The 26,300-nt window shown below is 34.1% G+C and overlaps 1 protein-coding gene across 2 annotated transcripts; it reads right to left on the bottom strand.

The window, feature by feature from the left end:
* Nucleotides 1-125: 125 nt before the first annotated feature.
* On the bottom strand, nucleotides 126-24,687 carry LOC149966632 (histone lysine demethylase PHF8-like). Of its 2 annotated transcripts, none has more exons than XM_090153625.1 (18): nucleotides 24,544-24,687; nucleotides 22,981-23,066; nucleotides 22,250-22,308; nucleotides 20,320-20,378; nucleotides 17,147-17,449; nucleotides 16,866-17,088; nucleotides 14,072-14,322; nucleotides 13,578-13,684; nucleotides 10,726-10,820; nucleotides 8,795-8,878; nucleotides 7,968-8,117; nucleotides 5,078-5,343; nucleotides 4,142-4,551; nucleotides 3,330-3,552; nucleotides 2,491-2,873; nucleotides 1,564-1,656; nucleotides 1,382-1,494; nucleotides 126-630 (listed from the first exon to the last, which is right to left on the bottom strand). In XM_090153625.1, the coding sequence occupies exons 1-18, from the start codon at nucleotides 24,639-24,641 to the stop codon at nucleotides 382-384; spliced, it is 3,252 nt and encodes a 1,083-aa protein (XP_090009751.1). In that variant the 5' UTR covers nucleotides 24,642-24,687; the 3' UTR covers nucleotides 126-381. The 2 variants fall into 2 exon arrangements, with proteins under 2 accessions (XP_090009751.1, XP_090009756.1); XM_090153630.1 differs by lacking the exon at nucleotides 24,544-24,687 and adding an exon at nucleotides 24,328-24,371 and having other exon boundaries at nucleotides 127-630.
* Nucleotides 24,688-26,300: the final 1,613 nt, after the last annotated feature.

The raw sequence follows: 26,300 nt of genomic DNA, 5'->3' as shown, positions 1-26,300 counted from the left end.
GCAGGTAAAACCTTTCAAATTTTAAATTTTAAAGGATGAACATAAGCTTAATTTTTATAAATCCAGCGTAGCGGTTTGTGGTCGCTAGTATTAAAGTCTACTTTCAGAAATTGCACCAGAAAACATTTATTATCATGGTTGCAAGGCTAAAACACAATTATTTGCAATCCAATATTTGGCCTAAAAGATAAAAGATATCTTTAAGTAATAATATAATAAATCTAATAAAATATGAACATATATACAATTACCGCACTAAATGGAAAAATATTAGAACTAAATTCATTTTCAAAAATTCCAATATAAAAATTTGTTTAAAATCGATGACAAGTGAAATTACAAAGTATGATAATTAATTTGTCTAAGCTTAATATTTTAAGGTCAATGCAACATCTTATGGATTTTTAAAATTTTTCCCAGTCTTTGTTTTGCTGTAGCAAATCCTTTTCTAGGTTTTTTTCCTCCGAGAGACTGAGGAGGAGAAGAGTCTCCGGATGGTGTTTTCTTCACTGTAGTACTAATAACAAGGGCTGACCCTGATGATGTTGATGGGTTTGTGAATTCCTCTACAATCTCTTTCTTTGGAGGAGGATGGGATGGTTTTTTTCGATGATATGGTCTCTTTGGAGGCTGCAATAAATAATAAATATTTAATAATAGTAAAAGTAACTTAAAACATCTAAATAACTAACAAAATAAAAGTTAAAATATTGTGACAACTTCGATCCATAAAACAAACAATCATTGCACCTTACCTACTACAGGTAGGTTTAGCAGGCTAAAGCCAACTTTTTATTTTACTTGGGGGCCCACTAGTCAATTTTAAGGGGCCCTAAAAGAGCCTCCTTAATTTAATATGTGGTCCCAAAGAAGACAATGTTAAGGGCACACTTGAGAAAAATATGAGCCTACTACACCACTTAAAATTCTGAGGCCACCACTGAGTAAAGAGTTTAAATACTCTTAAAGGGAGCATTAACTACCATATTCAAAGAATTTCACACGTCTGCCATCAGGTTTAACGGAAGCTAGTGTGAATGGCATCAGTTACGTTCAAAAAACAGGTTGTCATGCGATTTTTTTAGTTAGCTCATACTCCCATAAAACTAGGTTTTCTTCTGCCTGTCACTTTAAATTAGGCCAACATGTTCAGCGGTTGGCCTGCTACCAGGGTATTTGTGCTCCAACTAAGTTAATTTAAAGGGGGACAGGCAGAAAAAAACCTAGGCCTTTAAGGGTCGAAAGTTAAATATTTATTTACCCTATTTATTCCCAAATAAGCCGGCCTGTTGTGGCTAAACACATTTATAAACCTGACACCTTAAATATGTCTAATAAAAAAACCTTGGAAGCAAATATGATTTAGAAACTGAACACTTACAGGTAAATCTGCTAACTTAGCAGCTGCAGCAGCTAAACCAGATTCAATTGCTTCTTTACGTGCTCCTTCTCTTGATGGTCTTTCAGGCTTCGGACAACTAATATTTACTCGAGCTTTAGAGATTTATAAGTAAATTATATTATTAAGAGAAATTAAGTTGTGCAAAAGGTAAACAAAGTTACCTCTAGGGCTCCATGACTCATCATGTGTTGATCTACCTCCTCTTTTTTTGAAAATGTTTTGATCCTCTTCTGTGGTATCAAGATCAAAATAAACTGAAATGTTAAAAAAAAATTGTGGTTTTTAACTTTTATAACTATTATACATTTGGGTATATAGCAGCACCCATAAGAAAAAGATAAAACAAAAATTGCCAAGATAAGCTGCATCAAAAGATGATTAACCACACCAAATGGCTCACAGAAATTAAGGTCTCCATGGCCAAGTCATGTAGATTCTCATAGACCAACTGTGGAAAATGGCACTATTGCCAGATTGCATAAGTATGTTTCTGGTCAACAATAAGGACTGCCCATTGGGGAATAGAAGAATGTTTTCCTGTTATTTACACCAGGAAAATGAGTTTTATAATAAAAATGCATTGTCCATTGTGGAACCACTTTAGAATGTTTTGCAAACCATGACATGGAAAATGGGATTTCATTTTTATGTTTTCCTGTCAATAGAATAACAAAAACAGAATCACTGGTGCTTCATAGGGAGAAAACCCTTAACAATATAATATTACCAGTGATCCCTTACCAAAAAAAGAATTGTCTAGGAATTTGGATTTAAGTTTGTATTTGAGACAAATACAAACTAAATATTAACTAAGACCATACTTAAAAACAACTTTACACCAGCTAGACTACTAAAAACCAACTAATTACAAACTTAAAAAAAAGGATTTTCCAGCCAACTTAATAACAACTTATTACCCCTTTAACCATAGTTTTCCCTAACTTTTATGTCTTCAAAAACGTAAAAATTAACTTCAAAAGTTGATCAAGGGCTTGTTGCAGAATACATGAGAAAAGTAGGAGTGATTGAAATTAACTAATTTGAATTGAATTGTTTTTGAATAAAGGGCTGGTTCAATTAACACTTACTAAAATCCTTATCTTGGTGACAATTTTTAAGGCTGGCTTCAAAGTCATCATCTTCCTTAGGGAACTTTCTTTTTGCAATAATGGATCTTGTACCAATACGAGAGCCCACCTGCCTCATTCCAATGGCAGGACTTCTTGTATGGAAACTAGGAGATGATGGAGGAGATGAATTCGTGGGACACTTAGACGCTAGTAATGAGAGTCCCATTAGCCTGCTATCCATCAAAGAGGAAAGGTTGTTGGATGAGGAAACTTCAGTGTAGTTTGAAGATGGAGAATTAGTTTCTTTTAAATTTTGGGCTCCAAATGTAAAGGCACTTTTGCTCATTGACAACATTCCTTGAATGGCTTCTCTTGTGGAAGGAGATGCTCTGCCACTGTTACTAAAATTAAAAATGGAAATTCATCAAAACCATATTAATAAATAGCTATTGATAAAATATCAAATTTTCTCTCTAGTATTACAAAGTCAGTAAAACTTCTAGCACTGCCATGAAAGGTCTTAAATAATATACAAAGGGGGTGGCGGAGTGGTTAGCACTTTCGCCTCTCAGAAAGAGGAGCTGGGTTTGATCCCAGTTTGTGGCACTGGGTGAAATCTCGAAAAAACTGCATTGAGTATGAAAGTTCTCTCCCCACTGGTTAATGGGGTTTTCCCCAGAGTTCTTCGATTCCCCTTCCATAAAAACTTGAGGTTAACGGTAATAGTAGTTTAGGGAGCTGTTGGCTCGCGTGGCATGAAGGGCTTTGCCACCACCCTCCTACGCATTGTAACCCGGCCACCTGTTTGTGGGTATTAGTCTAGCTGATTATTATTATTATTACTATTATATTCTTACCTAAGATCATCTTCCATAGAAATGCGTGAACTTTCAGGGTCTCCAGCGTAATCACAAGCAAGCAGTAGTGTGTCTAGTGTACCACCATTCTTAGACCCAACAGAAGAAGGAGATTCAGTTTGGTTGCAGCTATTATCTTGTTCAATATTTGAACTATCAGCATTAACTTCCCTCAGTGGCTGAAGTTGGTAGTAGTTTTCATCCGAAGACGGTACTCCATTTACTATTAAAAAAAAAGAATCATATTTAAAAGTAGCTAGAGCAATGGATTTAAAATATTGCATTAAGGTAAAGATAAAACAGTTATCAATCTTTGATAATGACTAAGCACTTAGAAACTGGTCAGACTATCATTGTAAATATGGTTTTTTTAAATATGCAAATCTAACGAAGTCATTCCTTTTCATCATAAATTAGCATAGTTAACATACAACAACTACAACTACCTAAGCCTTAAAACGGTCATCATCATGAAATATGTAGGAAAAGTTAAAAGTTATTTTTTAAAGGAAAAAATCATAATGGTGTCTAAATCAGGAAAATAGTTCAACTGAATAGTACATTTCAAATCATATTTAACTCCATTGATACCTAGAGTTGTTATATTTATTGCTACATGCTAGTTGGCAAGACAGTAGTTGAGATCAGTCACTTATTACAACTTTTTTAGGATAATTTGAGAGTAATCTGACACAGAACTCCCATCAGAAGGTAATTGCAATTTTTACTTAATTGACTGTGCTAGGGTCAATAAACTCGTCTCTTTATTTAACATATATTTGCACAATTGCTGATACTTTAAAACATCTTACTTGAAAGTTTTAGCCTTAGGGTCCCATGAGCAGTATGATCCGGAAGAGAAGTAGGTGAAGATTGTGGCGGTAGCTTTAACGTAGGTACAGGTGGACCAGGAGCACTTTTTCTGGCAATGGGTAGACCTTCGGAAGTAGTCACAATTGCTGGACTTGCTTTATTTTGTTCATTTCTAGCTATCATGCGCTGCTTGAAATTTCCATTTAGTCCAATACTAACAGAGTTGTTGGGTATATCACAGGAGGCTGCTTGAACTACTGGAGAAATGCCTTTCCTTTTGCCTTTAGGTTTCTCGTCCACAATAAGTGTATCTTCATCAGAATCAACAAAGTCGTACACTGAATCTTTCTGTTGTGGATTTCTAGATGCATTTATTTGTTTTTGAGTCACCATGTGACTCTCATCTTTCCTAAATTCAAAAATGATTAAAAAATTCGACCAAACAATATTTACAACATATTTAATACAATATTGGTAGTTAAGATCTTAATGAGATTATTTCCTGAGAATTAGTATCATTATTGGTAGGCTATAAAGCAGTATCGTTATATAGAGTACATACTTTTAATTCAGTTAGATTTTTATTTTTATTTAGATTCCTAAGATGTTGATTAAATCATGCCGTTTTAACTCATCAGATAATTGAAAATATCCATAGAATCTTTATATTTTGCACATAATTAATAATTTCACTATGAAAGAATGGTATACAGTCTTTTTGGCAAAAGTAACCAGAAACTACCAAATTAAATTGTTCAAGTGTTATTAAATTAGTTATTTCTATTTCCAGACTTTAGGATCTATTGAAAACAAACACATTTTAAATTCACAATTCTAAATGAAACTCAAGAGTGTTGGAATTAATTTATTAACCAAACCAATAAGCATATAACATACTCTAATTACAGTATGGTATACCAGCATACATTACTTACAGAGGCGATTTTCCTTCAGCACTGAGTTTCATTTTTAAAGCGTTGCTTCTATTAGCTGCCGCAGCTTTTCTTCTAGCAGCATTAGTAGTTGCAAATGTGCGACCAGCATTGCCACTCGCAATTGTTGCTTTAGATGGACTAACAGGAACTACAGTTTTATGGGGTGTGCTTTTCTCCTCATCCTCAGCCGGAGAATTAGAATTAATTATATCAGTTTCCTCATGCTTTGAATGTGAACTTTCTAATACCTTTGTTTCATTTAATACCTAGATGATAAAATTTACAATATCAGCTGTTTTAAAAGAAAACACCAAGATTTTCCAAATGTTACCATGCTTGCCATTTTAAAAATTGAACAAGACAATTCTATCTGACAATTTTAAATAGTTTGGTACAAGCCTGATTTTATATTAACTAAGGCTGAATATAAATCCTTACTCGCAGAGCCTGGCTAAAGGCACAAGAAAATTTATATAAAAATGGAGAAAACTAGACCTTTTTCCATGTTTCAGAAGAAGGTTTTAGTTAAAAAAACACACCATGTTGCATAGAAAGGGAAAAGTAAATCTTTTAAATTTGGTAAAATTTTCTAAATGATTCAATGAATTTTTGGTAAGATTTTATGTTACGATATAGTAGCATAAGGAGCATAGAATGCAGAGATGGGCATATTCACTTCACTTTCACAGACAGTGTTTGATAAATTTAAATTCCTTCACTAATCTTCTCTCGCAGCAGTAATACATTCTGGTTGAAACACACAAAGAAAGCTTCATATAAGGAATATTTCCAAACGCGACTACATTAAAAGTATGCTCGTCATGAAGTTTTCGCGGGTAGAAATATTCATTAACCTTCTCATCGGGCCATGTTCCATAACTTTGAAGTTATTATCTCTGATAAACGTCAAAAATCTTATTTTTGATAGTAGTTCAGTAAAACGTTTCTTCAAAACCTATGAAATTGCGTTCGTGTATATAAGCGAGATTGGGTAATCATCGAACGAAGGACATTTAAAGGTAGAAGTTACAAGGATGAAGATTTCTAATTTAAAAAAATTATATTAGAGTTAGATTTAAGTTCAATATGAAAAAGGATTTTAACTTCAACAATAATATATTTTCCTCCATTAGGCCAAGTACAAGCTCTCAAACTCAATAATCGACGCTAGCATAAAATTAAACAAAATGCTTAAGCTACATTTCCCCACTATATGGTGGTTAAAGTACAATTTATTAGCCACACCTTTCTATAATTATTCGTCGCAATATGTCACGTATTAAGAGTGACACCTTTTGAAAGTTGTCACTTAATTATATTTCTGTCATACATTGCACTGTAAGTAGAGACGGGTTGGGTCCCCAATTAAGTCGGGATTTTTATACCCGATTCGGCCGCTTATTTTAAACCAGGTCTGGGTCGAGCCGGAATTTTTTTAATTTAAAATTTAACGGAACTTGTCAATTTTTAAAAGTGCTTTCGGGCTTCCTGGCCTTTTCGAGTTTCTAGGTTTTATCGGGTTTTGGTGTAATATCAGGTTTCCTGGTCTTGACGGGTTTTCGGGTCAGGCAAGGTTTCGGGGCTGGGTCAGGCAAAATAGATTAGTCTCTGAATTTTTTTTTTAATATTTTCAGGTCGGGTCGGATCAGTCGAAATATATTTTAAAGTTTTTCGTATCAAGTCGGATCGAGCTGTAAAAAAAATGGGCCCGACTAGTCTATTACCGTAGGTAAGCGGTAACTGATGACGAGGGAAAAATTTCTTGTTTCAAGAGAAGGGGAATGAGACTCTGCTAGAGGGGGACGCACGTTGTGAACTCGTCTATTACATTAGGGGTATTGCTTTCCGATAACTTAGGTTCATTTACTTTTTATATCTTACCATGCACTGACGCTGGCACGATGTAATAACGGGGATCCCTAGAAAACGTTTTCACCACTGGTGGCGTAACCGAGCAGATTCCACACGCCAGATCGCGTGCAATTTAAAAAAAAACACTTATCTTGCCCTTTTTATCGATAAATTATCTCCCTAAAATATAATGAGAGATATAACGCGTGTAATTTTTGTTATTTTATTATGTTTAAATTTTCACACCGCCAAGTGGTGTAAAGGTTTTCTGGGGATCCCTATTCTTGTATAAAGTCAATGATTTGACTAACAACCATCCAACTCCTAAGTTATCAGTAAAACCGTATACATTTTATTTTATTGCCTGAAGAATTCAAGATAGTTAATTTGAAATCTTCAAGGTGTTATAAATTACATTTAATGAGAGATATCTTCTATTAAAATAACATTCAACAGTACGAAAACACAATTTTTTTTAACTGCATTCTTCATAAAGTTAGTTGTGTCCCCACTTCTTTTTTAAATTTAAATCACAGCTTTATCTAAATTCGTATCTTGCGGTGAATAATCCTTATGATGTATAAATTGGCTTATCTCATTGACATCGAAAAAAAACGAGAAAATCTGAAGCGTTATCTTATGATCAAAAGAAGATTACAGTTTTGAACTTTACCCAATACATTGCACAGTGAGAAGGAATTTGCACCTACAAGAGTTCAAATATTTCCTTCAGAATAAGAAGTTTTTATCAGGGCAACTAAAATTATTCTCTGATTGATGGTGAAGATTTTAAAAAATGCCCACCTCTGATAGAATAACCTAACATTTTTACTTGTCAAGAAAGCATTTAAACTCCGTCCTACATAACTAATAAGTGTTTCCCTTAATTCTTGATGCATTAATCTGTTCTTGCTAGTTTCTATACATAACACAATGTGAAACCATACAAGGTAGTCCACAATTAATTTTGCTTTTACGTCTATTACAAATTTGAAAAAAATTTGGCTTATAAACTCGAAAGCTAGTAAATATTTCTCACGGTAATCTCAGTTGGTTCAATATTAGATGTTTTAGGAGTTAATGGTTGTACTGATCTTCTGAGTAAGGTTTTTCTTGTTTTAACTGGAGATGAAATGAGATCTTTCAGCCTCTTCTCACGATCAGCCCTTCCTTTAACCGTTAATTGGCGCTGTCAAAATAAAATATAAAAATTACAAAAAAAAGTTCGCATATACAATGAAAGTTTATAGCCAAAAACGAAATTAGTATTGAAAAATAATTCTAACTATTTCAGTTCCTTACTTCGTACTGAGTTTATACTACTTTCAACAAGAATGAAAATTAATTTTTGTGGTATGAATAATGAAGGCATTCTGGCTATCCTGCAGGTTTTAAGAGGATACCACCTAATTTTTCCTACAGCAATGTTTAAAGTTACCTTCGCTTATGCTACCCTTACCAAAAATTAAGTGGTCTAGGAACTTGGTTTTAAGTTTGTATTTGGGACAAATACCAACTAAATACTAACTAAAACCATACATAAAAACAACTTACTACCAACTAAAACCATACTGCCAACTTAATATTCACTTATTACCACTTTTAACTAGTTTATTGAAAAATGCTGACAACTTAAGACCAACTTAATACCAACTAAAATGTGTATACCAACTAAATACAAACTAAAAGCCAACTTATTTTTTGGTAAGGGTACACTATTCATATGTACAGAAAAAATTAAGACTAAAATAGTTAATCTTAAAATTTCGCAAAACTAGGAGCTGCTGGTTTGTTTTGTGAATTATAACCACCCAATTTTTCTGAGTGACATTAATAGAAAAACCATGAAATGAAGAATTTTCTTACCTCTGCCATTCGCACTTCCCTGCCCAAATCTTTAATAATTTTTTGTGGATGAAGACCTTGAGGGGGAGGGAACTTTCTTTTTTCCTATAAAATATTTTAAAATTAATCTCGTAATTCTGGTAATCTAATTGTTAAACATTTGTACAATGTCCATTCCAAAAAGTTTTGGAAATCAAGGCTCTAATAAATTAAAGCAAAAAAGATGCGAGCCACCATATCTGAAGAGATAGACAGTTAAACCTAGGAGCAACAAACACAGCACCCCACACAACCCGTCAAAAGTCGAGCATTTTCTTGGGTACATTTTTCATTGGTTAGACGCTTTAGCGCCTGCTGCCTTTGGAAGGGGAAAATTTGGAAATTGTCTTCCCCCCACCTGTAAAACGTTCAGCGTAAAGGCTTGTCCAATTAAATTTGTACACCACACTGTGTTAGCATGTTTAAAGGCTAGCTGCGTTCTCCTTGTGTTTGTTGCTCCTAGGTTGTTTAATGTGAAAAAGCAAAAAATATCAACTTTAAAGGTGGAAAAGTTACCATATTAATCCTAATAAATTTAAGTTTTTCCCACTCAAAGTACATTTTTGCATGTGAGAAACCTCCAAACCAAAAGCGACATAAGACCCAAAAGTGTGTCCGCTATACCTTGCCCTCTGTTAAATTTTTTAATGAGAGCTTGTCTTACCAAAACCATACATTTTTAAATGTTTTTCTCCTCTCTACATGCATTCCAAAACGCCTCACTTGGTGTGGCTGGAGTGTTGGAAATGTAAAATTTTTAACCACCTCTCTTTTTGCGACAAGCTCTTATTAAAATACTTACCGTCTTATGTCGCTTTGTCCTAACTAAGCAAGAATTGGGACTGCAAATGGATGAATACAAGAGATATATCTATAGTACAGTAAAATTAATTAACAGACGAGTCAGTCGCTGCATATGTCCATCATTGCCAGTCTTAACTCATTGGTATATAGTATTCCAGCCAATAAATTTTTTTTAAATGTTGGTTGAGATACACAAAACTGAGGTTTAAGAAGGTTCGAAAATAAATACTAAGAATAGTTAAAGGAACAAGGAAAAGAAAGCTTAAAATTGATTTTAAGTGAAGAATGTCTAAATTAAAACGATAGTAGAGTATTAGAATAGTTTATCATAATGAACAGACAAGTAACTTATGGCATTCCTGGCATAAGTCTTCCTTCCATAAAATTTTGAATTTAAAGAAGACACTAAGGTCAGAGAAGACGGCACTTAACAAAATGGTCCAAGTTTTGAAATTTTATATTTTTATCAAATTCCCTTGGGATCAGTTATCCCTGAAATCCCCAGTTATGGAACACGTGTTTGGACTAATGAATTAATAGTAATTAACTGGTTCAAGCATAGTGGGGTGGCGGAGTGGTTAGCACTTTTGCCCTGCAGAAAAACAGCCAGGTTCAATCCTAGCTATGGCAGTGGGAGAAACCTTGGAACTACTACCAAGTTCGCAAGTTCTCTCTCCTTATTTAATTTTGTTGAGGTTACCAAAAGTAGGTGTACGGAGTTCGCTTGGCATGAAACGCTTGCCACTGACACCACCCTCTTATGCATTGCAACCATTCCAACTGACTTAAAGGCATTAAAAGTCGTTATCTGACTTTGGCCTAAAGGTATAGCCAGGATACCAGAAAATCTGATTATTATTAATCATTATTTCCATGAAACAGGTTCTAGCTAATAGTGAGATAAAGCCATTGCTAGAATATGAGTAGGAAAAACAAGTAGAGACTATACCCAATAAAGCTATTGCTAAGCTATTATAAATTAGGTTTAACCTCCTATCGTATAAGTTAAAATTTTGAACCCTATTGTTCCTGTGTTTATTAACGTTTCTAAAACTCATTGTGAAATTAAAAATCCCATTGAAATATAATAATATAGTATTATTACTTACCTCCTTTTCACTAAGCCAACTTTTCAAAAGGTTGGCAATGGTTTTGGCGCCTTGTAACAAATAAACTGGAGCTCTTCTATTTCCCTCATTGAAATCTAAAAACATATAACGCTTAAAAAATGGCCTCTTAAAGTAAATAGTAAATTCTTAATGTTTGTTTTCTAAAAGAACTAATAAATAACAGAATTTGAGAATTCTAAACGAGCTATTCGCTACCTGGGAGCAAAAGTGAAACAAGTAAAAACCCATTTTTAGAGTTAGTAGCCTTTAGTTTCAAACCAATAATAATGCAATTTAATAATGTAATTGAAAAATATTAAAAATAAATTTAGCAACATTGAAAATCAAGTAAATGAGTTAGTTTAATGTAAAAACACCCGATGAATCTAATTTCAAATTTAATTCAAAAGTCACGTATCTTGACATGGTTGACTTTTGCTCCCAGCTAGTGTTCTTTAATAAGAAAGCTGGGTGAAGTGTAGTACAGCGGCCTCATCGAATTTGATATTAATTTTGGTTGCGCCTGATAGACCTTGTCACGTAGATGTTGAGGGTATTTTTTATTTTGGCCGCAAATGATTATTTAATTGTTTAACTTAATTTTTTTAATTTTAAAAATTTCTCATTTTCATTGAATTTAATATTAATTTTGGTTGCGCCTGATAGACCTTGTCACGTAGATGCCGAGGGTATTTTTTATTTTGGCCGCAAATGAGTATTTAATTGTTTAATTTAATTTTTTTAATTTAAAAATTTCTCATTTTCATTGAATTTTATATTAATTTTGGTTGCGCCTGTTAGACATTGTCACGTAGATGTCGAGGGTAATTTTTATTTTGGCCGCAAATGATTATTTAATTGTTTAACTTAATTTTTTTAATTTTAAAAATTTCTCATTTTCATTGAATTTTATATTAATTTTGGTTGCGCCTGATAGACCTTGTCACGTAGATGCCGAGGGTAATTTTTATTTTGGCCGCAAATGATCATTTAATTTTTTAATGTAATTTTAAATTTCTAATTTTTGGGCATTTGCACGTGTTTTGTTGTACTTATTTCCGTCGTGTGTTCGCCGGGAACACAGTTTCGGTGTCCTAATGAATTCCACGTGATATTCCCTTTTTGTATAAAATCAGTTACAGTTTTTGTTCATTTTCTCGGCGTTTTGTATTTTTGGGCCACAAAGTGATATTCCCGTACTTTATCAAATCTTTTACAGTTTTTGTTCATTTTCTCGGTGTTTTCTATTATTGGGCCACTTTGTTTCTGGTTGAGATTAAAAGTATGGCCGCAAATGATCATTTAATTTTTTAATGTAATTTTAAATTTCTAATTTTTGGGCATTTGCACGTGTTTTGTTGTACTTATTTCCGTCGTGTGTTCGCCGGGAACACAGTTTCGGTGTCCTAATGAATTCCACGTGATATTCCCTTTTTGTATAAAATCAGTTACAGTTTTTGTTCATTTTCTCGGCGTTTTGTATTTTTGGGCCACAAAGTGATATTCCCGTACTTTATCAAATCTTTTACAGTTTTTGTTCATTTTCTCGGTGTTTTCTATTATTGAACCACTTTGTTTCTGGTTGAGATTAAAAGTATATACTTGATGCGTAAGGCTTGGTACTGTCCTCTAGGTCGCGTTATAGATGGCCCATCGCTTTTTTTAGTATGGGGTTGGGGAGGCGCTGCGCGCCCCCAGCGCTTGAGCGAAGCGAGTGCGCGGCGCCGTCAGGCGCCAATACGGGGAGTTTAGTAACGTCTTTTACGTGTTTTGGAAGTAATTATCTTCGTCGGGTTGTCGCCTACACCACGGCTTGTTACTGTTTGTTTAGGTTTCCACTCTACTAACTTTTAACATTAAGTTAGTTAATTTAATTATCATTTTCGACCCAAAAACAAAAGTTTCGTAATCAACGCGTCAAGTGCTACATTCTCCGCCACCCAAAAATACCAAAACACGGTAATTTCCTACATTTAGTACATTTTTAACATTAAGTTAATTAATTTAATTATCATTTGCGGCCCAAAAAAATTGTTTCGTAATCTACGCGTCAAGTGCTACATTCTCCGCCACCCAAAAATACAAAACCACGGTAATTCCCTAAAATTAGTACATTTTTAACATTAAGTTAATTAATTTAATTATCATTTGCGGCCCAAAAAAATTAGTTTCGTAATCTACGCGTCAACTGCTACATTCTCCGCCACCCAAAAATACAAAAACACGGTAATTCCCTAAAATTAGTACATTTTTAACATTAAGTTAATTAATTTAATTATCATTTGCGGCCCAAAAAAATTAGTTTCGTCATCTACGCGTCAAGTGCTACATTCTCCGCCACCCAAAAATACAAAAACACGGTAATTCCCTAAAATTAGTACATTTTTAACATTAAGTTAATTAATTTAATTATCATTTGCGGCCCCAAAAAAAAATTAGTTTCGTAATCTACGCGTCAAGTGCTACATTCTCCACCAAAAAAAAACACGAAATTACATGAGGCCGCTGTAGTGCAATTTTGCCAGAAAGCTTGTATAAGATATAAAAATGTTGGTTACACTTTGATACATAATTTATGTTGCATGCCTAAATAAAAAATAAGTGTAATTTCACAACTGAATAGCTTTATCAAAATTATAAAATTGTAGGAAATTAAAATTGTGAAATAAATGACTGCATGCCATTTGACCTTTGATAGGTAGCATTCAACTCAAAGCTGCAATATCAGAAGATGCCTGATAATAAATTAGAGAAAAATGGTCTAAAGCTAAGATCAATTGCAAACAGAATTGGAAATATACAAATGCTATTAAAAGCGTGAAAATAACCATACTGTAAACACATTAACTTGCCTCTTAAATGTTGAGCGATGTTTGGTGCAGCATACCAATGAACATCTTCAAAAGAAGGAAATTTGTACTTGTGGGGAGTTTTGATTCTTCCTTCCATTTCATGAACCCTTTAAAACATTTCTAAACTTAATTAACTTTATAACGCAGGTGACTGCTTTAAAATTAAATTAAAAAAGTTCACTAGAAATGTTCACAGGTTTAGACCATATTATAACATATCAATTATTAACTCCAAAATGATAACTTTAGAAGAAACTAGTTTTGGGCTTTCTAATAATGAGTTTTTAGGACCTACCACTTTAAATATCTAATGTACTAATGAGCCGGTAGTTTTAACAATAATGATCATTGAGTCCCACCTAGTTTAATTAGGTGGCATTGGTTTAAATTTAATATTAAGAGGGACTAATTTAAATTGAACCATTGTACAAATTATTTTTCATTAAAAATTGACTATAATGCGACTGATCAAAAACTTAAGATTTAAAACGTACTTGAGCTGTAAAGGAATGTTCATAGAGCACAAAAAATTTCCTCCAAACACCATTGAATCAACTGGAGTGAGAACTGCGTGTATCCAACCACTTGGTATAAAAAGAGTTTGACCCCTGGTGATTACTAGTTTGTAGCATACATCAACAAGGTCACCAAAAAACGTTTCACTCTGATTTGGAGATAACATCCATTTTTCATATTTTTCCAAATTTTCAGGAGATGGACGGATTAAGTAAAAGATTTTTTCTCCCTAAAAAAAATTGGTTAATTTAATTTAATATACCTACAATGCACTCGCAATTTCCATATAAGACGTTTGTCGTCAGCCTTGGCACGAATACCTACACTAACTATTGGTATTTCCAGTTTTTATGGAATGGGGAAGCCGAAGTACTCGAAAAAAGGAACTTTTTCAGACAGGGTGAGAACTCACAAATCAAATGCTGAAGGTGGTTAACAGGTCTTCAGCCATTGATACAAGCTGGATCAGAATGCCAACAGCTCCACCACCCCAAAATTACTATTACTATTAGAACTATTTTGTTCATAATCATTATATTGAAATATGACTAGTGATAAATCAATTATTTAAAAAAAATGATATATTTTTTATTTAACTGACACAACCCAGTAATTAAGTTATTTTAAGATTAATTATAACTTTGGCAATACTTTATTACAATTCTGGTATATACCTCAACTATTTTACGAATGTTGGGATTGATATTTTTTTAAAGTGTATTTAACAACAAAAAAAACTTAATTCATTTTGATGAGGAAACATTACCTAATAAAAATAAAAGCAATCTGACTTAATTTACTACTGCCTTGAAGTTTTCAATATTATTTCATTAGAAAAAATCTCAAGATTTTAATTGCGCATTATATAGTTATATTGATATATATTTCTGGAGTTAAAATGATATTTTCTTAATATTTAATAAACTAGACATATTTGACTAAAAAGTTAACAGAATTACACTTTTCATTATTGTTTTGGTTCTTCTTGTTTGGTAATGCTTGCGTTGAATGTTGTGGCGAGAGCAATTCCACATTCAGCAGCGTCGTTGACTACTTTCAAAGCCCTGGCAGCATTCGACTAAAAATGCCTCGACTAAAAATGAAATGTCCAAATGAAGAATATTGAAGAAAAACCCAGAAGCTGTTCCAACGAACACGTCTAGGCTCTTGTTACTAAGGTCGTTTCCCAAAGTGTATCTGACCAATCTGGCAACCAATTCTACCTGCAAAGCATCCTTCAGACGCGTGACCATATTCTGTTTCATCTCAGATGATACTGTATTTGAGAAAAGACCAAGCGAAACTAATTCTTCGCTGAGGTACCACAAATGTCAATTCAGAACTTTTAATGTGGTTTTTAGAAACAATGTTGGAATATTCTTTGTAGTTGGTTAAGCTTTGAATCAGATTCAGGTCGTTAATGGTAGAATCGCAGGAAAAGGAGCAAGTGATCCAAGCTTTTGTGTAGATCAAAGTTGTAAATAAAGCAAATTCTAAGCAGGACTTGGTTTCGCGTTTGGTTAGCTTAAATTGACTTTGAAACATACTAAGCTTGAGTACATAGAGCAGCTTTGACATCCAACCCGCATGATGAAACCCGGAACCGAATATCAAGTAAAGGCATTTCCTCAAGAAAGATCAGATTGTAAGGCCTCATTTGGCCACCTATTACCTATAAATAGCAGAGAGTCGGTCTGTTTGAGGGCAGTTGGAAATGGGAGGTATGCGGAAGAGCAGACTAAGTTCCCCCGTTCAAGAAGGCCTCCTCTAAAGACAACACTCAGACCAGGAATTTTGTGAGTGATATTAAAAGTGTTTTTGATTACTAATAATTTTGTTAAATTATTGCCTAAGTTAAATTAGTCCCTTACAAGATGAAGCTACTGCTTAGTTGTTTTCGCTTTCACAGTTCTTCTTTCGCGCGCTTTTTTAAATCCATTTCAAATCGCAGTTCCTTTCTCTGTTCTTTCTTCGCCAATTTTTTGTCCACAGCTCCCATGACATACTTTCTCTCTAACCACTGGTCAGTTAAGAACTTCTTGTCTTCCTTAATTTTTATCAAACTGAAGGCATCATGATGGGATATATCAAATAAGAACGCAACTGTTTTTAAAAAGTCTTCCTCTTTTGCTCGCTACACAGACGTTTCATGGTTTTTGTTACGACAAAAGTTCCTGTACTTGTCCAGCAGACCATATAATTTCCTTATAATGCTTCTTTCTTGGCATATTGGTACTCTAGCTTTCTACCAAATCTCACGAATCTCTGCACAACAGCTTTTATTGAATCGGTTCTTGATTCGTTGCCTTTATTGTGCTGATGAAAGTGGACTTGTAAAACTTCAAGCCCAGTTGGTAAGACTCTGCCACCAAATGTTTCCTTACTATTTCCAATTGGATATACAAAAGATGTAGAACGCATCTCAGACATATCTCTACTTTTATCTAAATTGTGTGACAGTAAAAGAAATCGGGAAAATTTGCGAAGCAGAGAGTAAAAATAGGCAAAGACTCGTTGTTGCTATGGCGTTTTAAATAAGTAGAATTTTTGGAATATAACGCACTTTGAGGCAGTAGTTAATACGCATGAATTTGGTTAATATTTTATAGGTTGATTCTATAGGCTTAAATGAACAAAAAAATCAAGTGCCCGAAAATTTCAACGACATTCCGGAAATTTCAACGACATTTCCCAATTTTTTCCCATATAAAGTGAAACACCCTAATTAGTCATAAAAGAAATATGAAGTTTTATGAGGTAAACATATCAAACCTGTAAAATGTGGTACCAAACTGAGGTTCCTCCGAAATCTATGTGAAAATCAGTATAGCTATCTTCCGTTCCCATGAGACAATATTTCATAACTTGTGGCCTAATTAGAGAATTATCTTGATTTTCAAGTTTCTTTGCCAGGGCTGAAGATGGGTCGGGCCAATAGCTTTCAACCCAGCTTAATTTTTGTACTATACTAGGAGGTCGTACTAAATCAGAAAGTCTGAAAGCAAAATGTTAGTTAGATAAAGTTCTATAAAATGAAACTAATACTACTAGACCTGTTATTTGAAAATTCCAAACTTATGACATTATAAATCTTGTCCCGTTCTGGGCTGTTGTAATAAGTAACCCAATCTTTCATTGGCATTTTAATATCTTCTTGTCGCCCAACATCAATTACATCGAGAATACAGTCTTCACCAACATAATCCATAATATCATTGACGGTAAATGTCTCTGGAGGCATTAGGAGACCAAGGCCATCTTTTGATGGGATAAGAATTGGGCGATCAAATCCATTTTGTACAAAGTAAGGCAACGTGAGATGCTGGCCTCTTACAACTACAACTTCTTCATCTGCTCTATAAAATGATTTGACAATAAGAATAAGATAATATAATATCATATAGGGTTTTGTGCACATGAGATAACTTTCTACTAGAGTTGTAAGTAAAAAAATTAAGAGGGTTTTTATCCCAGAAAATTTTCAGTATTTTTCAGTAAAAAAATGGTTTTTATTCCATGATTAGCCTAACCAAGAATGTATTTATTTATACTCAGGGAGAATGAATATGTCGAGACTATCGACGGACACGTTGAGGCCCTAACCCTGTCACGCTAGGGGGGGGGGAGGATAAAAGGAGGCGGTCTTATTTTTTGCGTCCTCGCAGTTGCGTCCTCGCAGCAGCGTTAATCGCGTCGAAAAACGTAATTTTTGAGAACTGTAACCGATTTTTTTCCCAAAGGGAAAAGTTAGGCCAGACAAACGTAAGATTATAGAAGGTTTAAATAAACACAAGAAGGCCCGAAAGGGAATTCAGTTCAACAATATTTTATTTGTTTAAAGAGAATATCACATTTACACCTTATAAGGCAGAGATCTTTTAGCAATAACAAGATATATTAACCAACACAGACAGAGCCATATTCCTGGAGGCCGATACAACTTAACTTTTGTAACGGATTGAATTCTATGCTTAATCTCAACGCTAGCCCCTCCTTTGTTAAGATATGTAGAAACGGTAACTTGATAAATTCTATTATTGTTGTCTTTATTTAGCTACTCGCTAGGCTAGGCTAAGCTAAGCTAAGCTAATCTAACCCCTCTCTTCGAGAACCTCCACCTCCCTCCTTTTTTCCACCCCGAGCACTCTCTTATACCTGATTGTAAAACATAAGTGAAAAGCTGTCTGCTTCGCGGCCTTTGAACGGTTGAAGTACAGGTTTGCCAAACCCAACCGGTCACCTTGGCCAGGAGTGGGAAGTTAGAAATTGTCGGTACGCTCAGGAGTAAGGCTCTCTCTCCGTTGTCTGTGGCCGCTAAATTAGACATTAGTATATTAGTAATAAAAGAAAAAAACAAACGCGTTAGGTAAATAAGAGTGTTACCTGGCACAAGGGAGCCTAGGCCCCTCTACCAGTGGTTATGTAGGCTTAGGATATTTATCCGGCGGTTACAGAACCTATGAGATTGTAGTATTATTTGATTTTATTAAAGCGGAGGAGCATACCGGGGGCCCCAGCGGGTGGAATTGGAGAAACGCTAAAAATAATCTCGACATATTCATTCTCCCTGAGTATAAATAAATACATTCTTGGCCTAACATTGTGAGAAAAATTAAATATTGGAAAATTTTTGCCTCATTTTATCGAATACAAAAGTGAAACTAAACCTCTAGACTCGTCTAGATTAAAAACCTTTAAAAAGTAATTTATGTTTAAATTTTTCCAATTAGCGGAATATTTTCCAGATATTTTTCTGCATTTAAGTTTTCCAGAAAATTAGTAACACTAATTTCTACTGATAATTGGTTTAATAAAGATATTAACAGTTATAACTTGCTAATATCATATACATTGGCATTGTCTAAAGAAGACTATGATGATTCTTATAGAAATCCTGTGGTTCAGTCAAAAAAATTTGTCATTATGCTGGTCAGTCAATGATTTTGAAGGTCTTACATTCAAAACATTCTGAGCCACACCAGTTGCTCTAGATGCATCCGCAGCACTGTGCTCATGTATCCTTCTAGGTCCTACAGCACCTAACCAATATATTTCCTGATCTAGGGTTCCATTTCTTTATCAGTAAACGAAGCATAAGTAAAAAGGGGGGTAGAAGAGAATGGGTGTATGTTTTCATTAAGTCCTCACTAGGTACAATTATATATTACATAATATATATAATTATAATTATATGAAGGGGATATCCCTTAATAAAGACCATATTATTATTATTATATTATTACAGTGGCATACGTAACATACAATGACTCAAATTCAATAAGGGGGGGCAAGGGTAGCTCATGGAAAGAACAAAAATAATTGTAATTTCGTACAATCTGGAGAGAGCCCAAGGAGTGGTGGACACTGATTTTTGAAAATTGATAACACATTTCATTAGAGTCAAGATAAATAAATGGAAGCACGATAGAATTTTTCTAATAAGGTTGAAAATAAAAACTGAGGCTCAAAATTTATTCAAATATATTGACAATTATATATATATATATATATATAATACCGTAGTGTAAATAAAAATATTAAACACTTTCTTGGTCAGAAGAGAAAGACAAGGATATTTTGAAAAAAACCACAAAAAGAACGAAAATACCATTTTATAGAAAGTATAGCCTTACAAGGGAAGGATTAACTTTGGTCATGACCATAGCAGAAAGTGAGAAAGAGTCAAATTAGTCGAGATCAATATATGCCTTTTGAAAGAAATTAAAATTAAGAATCTTAGTGTTTTACATTAGGCTCACTTTTTACTTATTTTAAAGAATTAAAATAATTTTTTTTTTCTTAAATAAGGTATTTCTGACTTCACTTTTTCTCTCAGGAAGCAATTTATAAGCATGCACACACGTAGGGCCACAACCTGAAATGTATCCGCAGAAAGAAATTAGAAATGAAAAGGAATCCACTTGCTGCAGCTAATTTAAATACCCCAATCCCAGGGAGCTATATTCGTTGCTGGTCACACGCAGCGGCTTACTCATTTCCCCCCTCCATGCATACTGTATTAAGCTTACAATGCACCAGCATATTTTGGGGCAATGTAGCTACCCTTATAAAAGTTAAATTAAGTCACAAATTACCGGAAGATAAACTATAAGAAAATTGTTAACGTCATGAACATAAATAATTGAAAGAAAGGTAAATAAAGTTTTTTATACACATTAATATATAGATATTACATTATCTTTCTATGGCATTCATTAAAACTTACAAAGGAAATGTTCGCTGTTTTAGTTCTCGCACAAAAACTGCAGTTCCAGATTGGATTGGCTGTAAAAAAAATATTTCTGAAATGGCACTTGCGGAAAAGAAGATGAGTTAAGCAAAAGAAGTCTCCATAAAATGAAATTATGTACAATATACGGCAAAATTGCACTACAGCGGCCTCATGTAATTTCGTGGTTTTTTTTGGTGGAGAATGTAGCACTTGACGCGTAGATTACGAAACTAATTTTTTTTTGGGCCGCAAATGATAATTAAATTAATTAACTTAATGTTAAAAATGTACTAATTTTAGGGAATTACTGTGTTTTTGTATTTGTGGGTGGCGGAGAATGTAGCACTTGACGCGTAGATTACGAAACTAATTTTTTTTGGGCCGCAAATGATAATTAAATTAATTAACTTAATGTTAAAAATGTACTAATTGTAGGAAATTACCGTGTTTTTGTATTTTTGGGTGGCGGAGACTGTAGCACTTGACGCGTTGATTACGAAACTTTTGTTTTTGGGTCGAAAATGATAATTAAATTAATTAACTTAATGTTAAAAAGTTAGTAGAGTGGAAACCTAAACAAATAGTAACAAGCCGTGGTGTAGGCGACAACCCGACGAAGATAATTACTTCCAAAACACGTAAAAGACGTTACTAAACTCCCCGTATTGGCGCCTGACGGCGCCGCGCACTCGCTTCGCTCAAGCGCTGGGGGCGCGCAGCGCCTCCCCAACCCCATACCAAAAAAAGCGATGGGCCATCTATAACGCGACCTAGAGGACAGTACCAAGCCTTACACATCAAGTATATACTTTCAATCTCAACCAGAAACAAAGTGGCCCAATAACAGAAAACACCGAGAAAATGAACAAAAACTGTAAAAGATTTGATAAAGTACGGGAATATCACTTTGTGGCCCAAAAATACAAAACACCGAGAAAATGAACAAAAACTGTAACTGATTTTATATAAAAAGGGAATATCACGTGGAATTCATTAGGACACCGAAACTGTGTTGCCGGCGAACACACGACGGAAATAAGTACAACAAAACACGTGCAAATGCCCAAAAATTAGAAATTTAAAATTACATTAAAAAATTAAATAATCATTTGCGGCCAAAATAAAAATTACCCTCGGCATCTACGTGACAAGGTCTATCAGGCGCAACCAAAATTAATATAAAATTCAATGAAAATGAGAAATTTTTTAAATTAAAAAAATTAAGTTAAACAATTAAGTAATCATTTGCGGCCAAAATAAAAAATTACCCTCGACATCTCCGTGACAATGTCTATCAGGCGCAACCAAAATTAATATAAAATTCAATGAAAATGAGAAATTTTTAAAATTAAAAAAATTAAGTTAAACAATTAAATAATCATTTGCGGCCAAAATAAAAAATACCCTCGACATCTACGTGACAAGGTCTATCAGGCGCAACTAAAATTAATATCAAATTCGATGAGGCCGCTGTACTACACTTCACCCCAATATACAATGTAAAATGAGTAATTATTTCTCAAACCAGTGACAACAGTGGCACTGTTTTCCATACAAGAGATTTATATGGAGTGAAAAACTTTTGGGCACTATTGTTTCGTCTGTGGGGGCAGTGTTTTTTACTAGCAAACAATATAGTCTTAAAATTTGTGGGATAATTCTATTGGTCAAAATGAAATAAACCTCTTTTATTCCCTTTATTCTTTGTCTGTGTAAACCATTTTGTTTGAAGGTTCTAAACATTTTTTAAAATGGTCAGACTGCGTTGTTTATAGTATTTTAAAAACCGTGATACAAAGAAGAAAAATTTAACACAGCTCAATCAGAATAGCGAATCAAAACAAATTCAAACTTTTGTCAATGGATTTGTGACTAGGCAATTTTTTTGCGTATGTATTACACTGGTATAAGACTTCACACATACCTTGTGAGTTGCTTCAGTATCCCAGTAATCATGCCTATGCCAGTTTTTCCTCTCCTTCACTAAAAATATAGTTATATTTTTAGAGGAAGAACTAAATATCGGTGTTTCCACATTAAAAGCAGAAACTATAAATCAGCTGATTTTAACAACAAAACGTTTGATAAATACTTAAAATTGTACCTGCAATGGATATTTTAAATTAAGACCAAATTAACAAGTTCACATACATTAATTGGTATATAGGTCCTAATACTTTGGCTCAAGCGTCATACACGTAAATGCAATTTCTACCCATTCTGACCTTGTCAATAACTTAAAATCATATAAAAATAGGAGTGATACGCATGGATGAAATACTAAAAGTTTGTTGTGGCTACCACATCATAGCCCCTACCTCGAAGTATTAAATTTAGTACGTCAAATTTTGCAGTTAGTCAGAAATATCAGCTATCAATAGCTATTAACATGTACATCAGTAACAATCACTCCTTAGAAATGTCCAAGTAATTCTGCCCATTTCCAAAATCCTTTTCGCTAGCTTCCGATTCCCATCTATAATGTTGATGACACATTTCACCACCGAGTTGTAAGTGACAATATCCTGTGTTAATACCTTTACAGCATACTTATTGCTTATGTTACACATGATATGGGGTTATGTAGGAGATTAAACCCTTTTTTGATTCTGGGTTTTTAATTTAAGAAAATAAGACAATTTAAAAACATCTTACTTATATTAGATCCAACGTTAGGTTGGCACCTTGGACAATGGAACTTTTCAATATCACGGGATTCATACTCTTTGACAAAAACACAACTGGAAGAAAGGAAGAGACATGACATAAGTAATTTACAGGGTCATGAAAAAAGAAAAATATAATGCAATTTCATTTCTTCAAATAATATTAATAACAAAAAATTCAGCACATTTTTTCCAAAAATGGGTACCAATAGTTTCCAAGAGCAAAAAAAGTTGTTCACTTCCTAACAGACTAAATGGATGTAATTGAAGAAAGCTTATGTAATTCACTGGAGTTCTCAAGTTTTCGAAACCGGTAGTGAAGAGCTAGTAGGTATTGTAAAAATCATGAGTTAATTTATAAGGGTTCAAATGGCACTTCAAATGATCAGGCAAATAATTTCTATAAATTAAAGAATAAATAATTCATTTATTTTCAAGGCAAAAAGTCTGCACTTTGTGCTATTTTTAAATATATTTCACCATTTACCCAGTTAACTATTTGTAGACAAATAAATGAACCAAGGATATTGAACTGAGAGCAACTTTCTTTACAAAAAGGTGATATGTAGTCCATGCTCAATTCGTTCAGCAATAGAGACTTGGCACTCCGTAGCTTTGGCCATGGCCGCCATTGTGGTCATATTTTTCTCCCCACGATAAAAACTATTGAAAAAAAAACTGTGACGTAGCACTGCCAAGTCCCTATTGTGAGCATTTCAATCAAGCCACCATTAAGAGCAGAACCACTTAAAGGCAATAGTAAAACTTTGACTTTGCCTCCTATACAATAGATATAGCTTTTTCATAACCTATTTTCATTAACTTCTAGTAAAGATCAATTTTGCTCTTTAATAAGAGGTACATAGGAACAAACAGAATACATGAATAATTAAATAATTACTGTTGTTTTTAAGAAATTCTGCTTAATAATTTCCTCCATACATTTTACAATTTAAGTTGTTAGAGTAGTTTGTTCAAAGTTGTTACCAACTTACCACCATAAAATAAATATCCATTAAGACAATCCACCACAAAAATAAATCTTAATGTAGTAACCCAGGGGTACACTTTAAGCATCAAACAAATAACAGCTGGAAAATGTACCCAATTCTTAGCTGCTTTTGTCCACCGGACAATAGGAGGAGATATATAAGTTATGTATATAGTACAGTAAAGGGTCAGGGTATCTGACCTGGATAAAACCTATTATTGGTCTTTGATATTACTAAGTATAACCCATGAAGGCTTTTACAAAATGGCTAGGGAGAGTTTAAACCAGCAAAATGAAACATTTTTAATCTTATTTTGAAAAACCAAATTCAACAAAGTTTATTACCAAATTTCACTCGTTAAAAATCTTGCCATATCACAGGTTCCAAAAACCGAAACAAAATAATACTGCAAAGCTATAGCTATAATAAGAATAATAAACTTAGAACTTGTCCAAGGCCTTACGCACCTTATTTGACAACTCAAATAAATGCTCATTTAATAACTAAATTTAGAGGGAAAAAAGTTATTCCATATTATAATCAGTGATTAAATTTCTTACCTGCCATGAAACCATTCTTTACAATGATCACATTGAATCATAAATTTACAAATATCATATGGTTGACCACATAAACAATACTTCTGAAACAACGCCATTTTATTTCTTAGCAGTGCTGCCGTTTCAGATTTCAGAATCCGTCAATGGACACAAGTCTGGAACCATAGAAATCGGATAACAAACTAGAACGAATTTTGAAATTTTGTCGCGTGGAACGCTTAGAACTTTTAAAAAACTCTGCCTTTGGCCCATGCTTTTCGTTTGGCTGGCAAAGAATGTTACGCCATCTGCGCCACACTGGTGAACTAACACTAAGATTAAATGTCCGGCTTTAGCTCGACGCTAACGCGGTTTTTTTTTACATCTTTAAAGCGACTTATGTTTAATTAATGTTGAAGAATGGCTCAAAATTGCGTAACTAAATCATGTAACAGTAAATATACAAAAAAACATATTTTCACAGGTTTGTGCATAGAAATCTCATAGGTAACTAGAATGCTGCCGCCTACGGCCGAGCTTGACGCCAGTTCACCTTGAACCTTCAGCCAATGAGAGGCCGTAGAGTGGTTCCACCAAGAAGGATAATAATCCTCCTTGGTTCCGCTACTATCGCGGGAGATAGGTGACGTCATTCTCTCTGGTGACATTAGCTGAAAACTATTCGTGAGTTCTGAACCGTTCAACCAGTCCCCATGCGCACTATTCGGCAAAAAAAATTCTAGAACTACCCAAATGCAAACTATTCGCAGACAAGAACCTCTTGTTGAACCGTTCGGAACCGTTCTAAATGGTACCTGCTCAAGAGCAAGTACTGGTCGGAACTCAAGGTTGAAATCTCTAAAATTCGTCTGCACATCGGGCTGCGTACGTCAAATCGTACGAATCACAACTATTCGTACAAAAGTTCTGAACTATCCAGAACTTTTGCGTGACGTTACAGCTCAGTCCTAGGCCGTTCTCTTAACGGTTCGGAACTCACGAATAGTTTTCAGCTATTAAATTCTTGGCAGAACCACTCTTTGAGCTCTGATTGGCTGAGATCTGGCTATCGTCTGCCACGGCGTTTGGCCCATTTGCCAGTTACACGGCAGCATTCTAGTTACCTATGAGATTTCTATGGGTTTGTGTTAGAAATAGTTTTCTTTTTACCATAATTCCCAATCGCTAAGAACGCACTAGAAAACGCGTTTCTTTCAAATCATAGAAAGCTATTTTTATTAAATAAAAATGAAGAATGGTTAATTAAATATTTTTGGAGTAATTACTCAAACAAAACATATCTTTTCACAGGTTACTGTTAGAAATAGTTGGTTTACCCGCAATGATTATGAGGGAAACCGGTGCACAGTAATTGTTTATCGCGAATATCGACGTTAGTATTGTATGTACGGCTATAAACCCAATTAGGGCCCAGCTATTTCCTACAAAAAATGTTCATTGAACATTTTACATACGAGCAATCGTTGTGTTGTATTCGCGGTTTTAACGTTGTACCCGAAATGCGTCTTACAATTTGACGCCTTCGTCGACTTAAAACACGCCCGCCGCTCTTCATGTAACCGCGTTTAAAATTTACCACCCAGCTAACTCTTGTTATTTATGCAATAAATCTATGAAAATGAAGTTATTGTGAATGTTGTGTGAGATAAAATGATGGGAAAGTCGGAATAATGCGTCACTTCAATTTAAGTTCATTTTTACTGCCGTAAGGACTAAATTCACAAGATCAGTGAAAAGAAAACACGACACCGATGAGA

Source organism: Leiobunum rupestre, chromosome 1, assembly GCF_980474605.1.
Source record: "Leiobunum rupestre chromosome 1, qqLeiRupe1.1.hap1, whole genome shotgun sequence".
In the NCBI taxonomy this organism is placed as follows: domain Eukaryota; kingdom Metazoa; phylum Arthropoda; class Arachnida; order Opiliones; family Sclerosomatidae; genus Leiobunum; species Leiobunum rupestre.
This window is presented reverse-complemented; position numbering and strand designations above follow the sequence as displayed.

Coding starts and splice junctions, on each gene's coding strand:
- LOC149966632 (XM_090153625.1), bottom strand. CDS start 24,641: ATGGCGTTGTTTCAGAAGTATTGTTTATGTGGTCAACCATATGATATT. Junction 22,309..22,980: donor TAACGTTGGATCTAATATAA/GTAAGATGTTTT, acceptor CTATATTTTTAG/TGAAGGAGAGGAAAAACTGG. Junction 631..1,381: donor CTAAGTTAGCAGATTTACCT/GTAAGTGTTCAG, acceptor TATTTATTGCAG/CCTCCAAAGAGACCATATCA.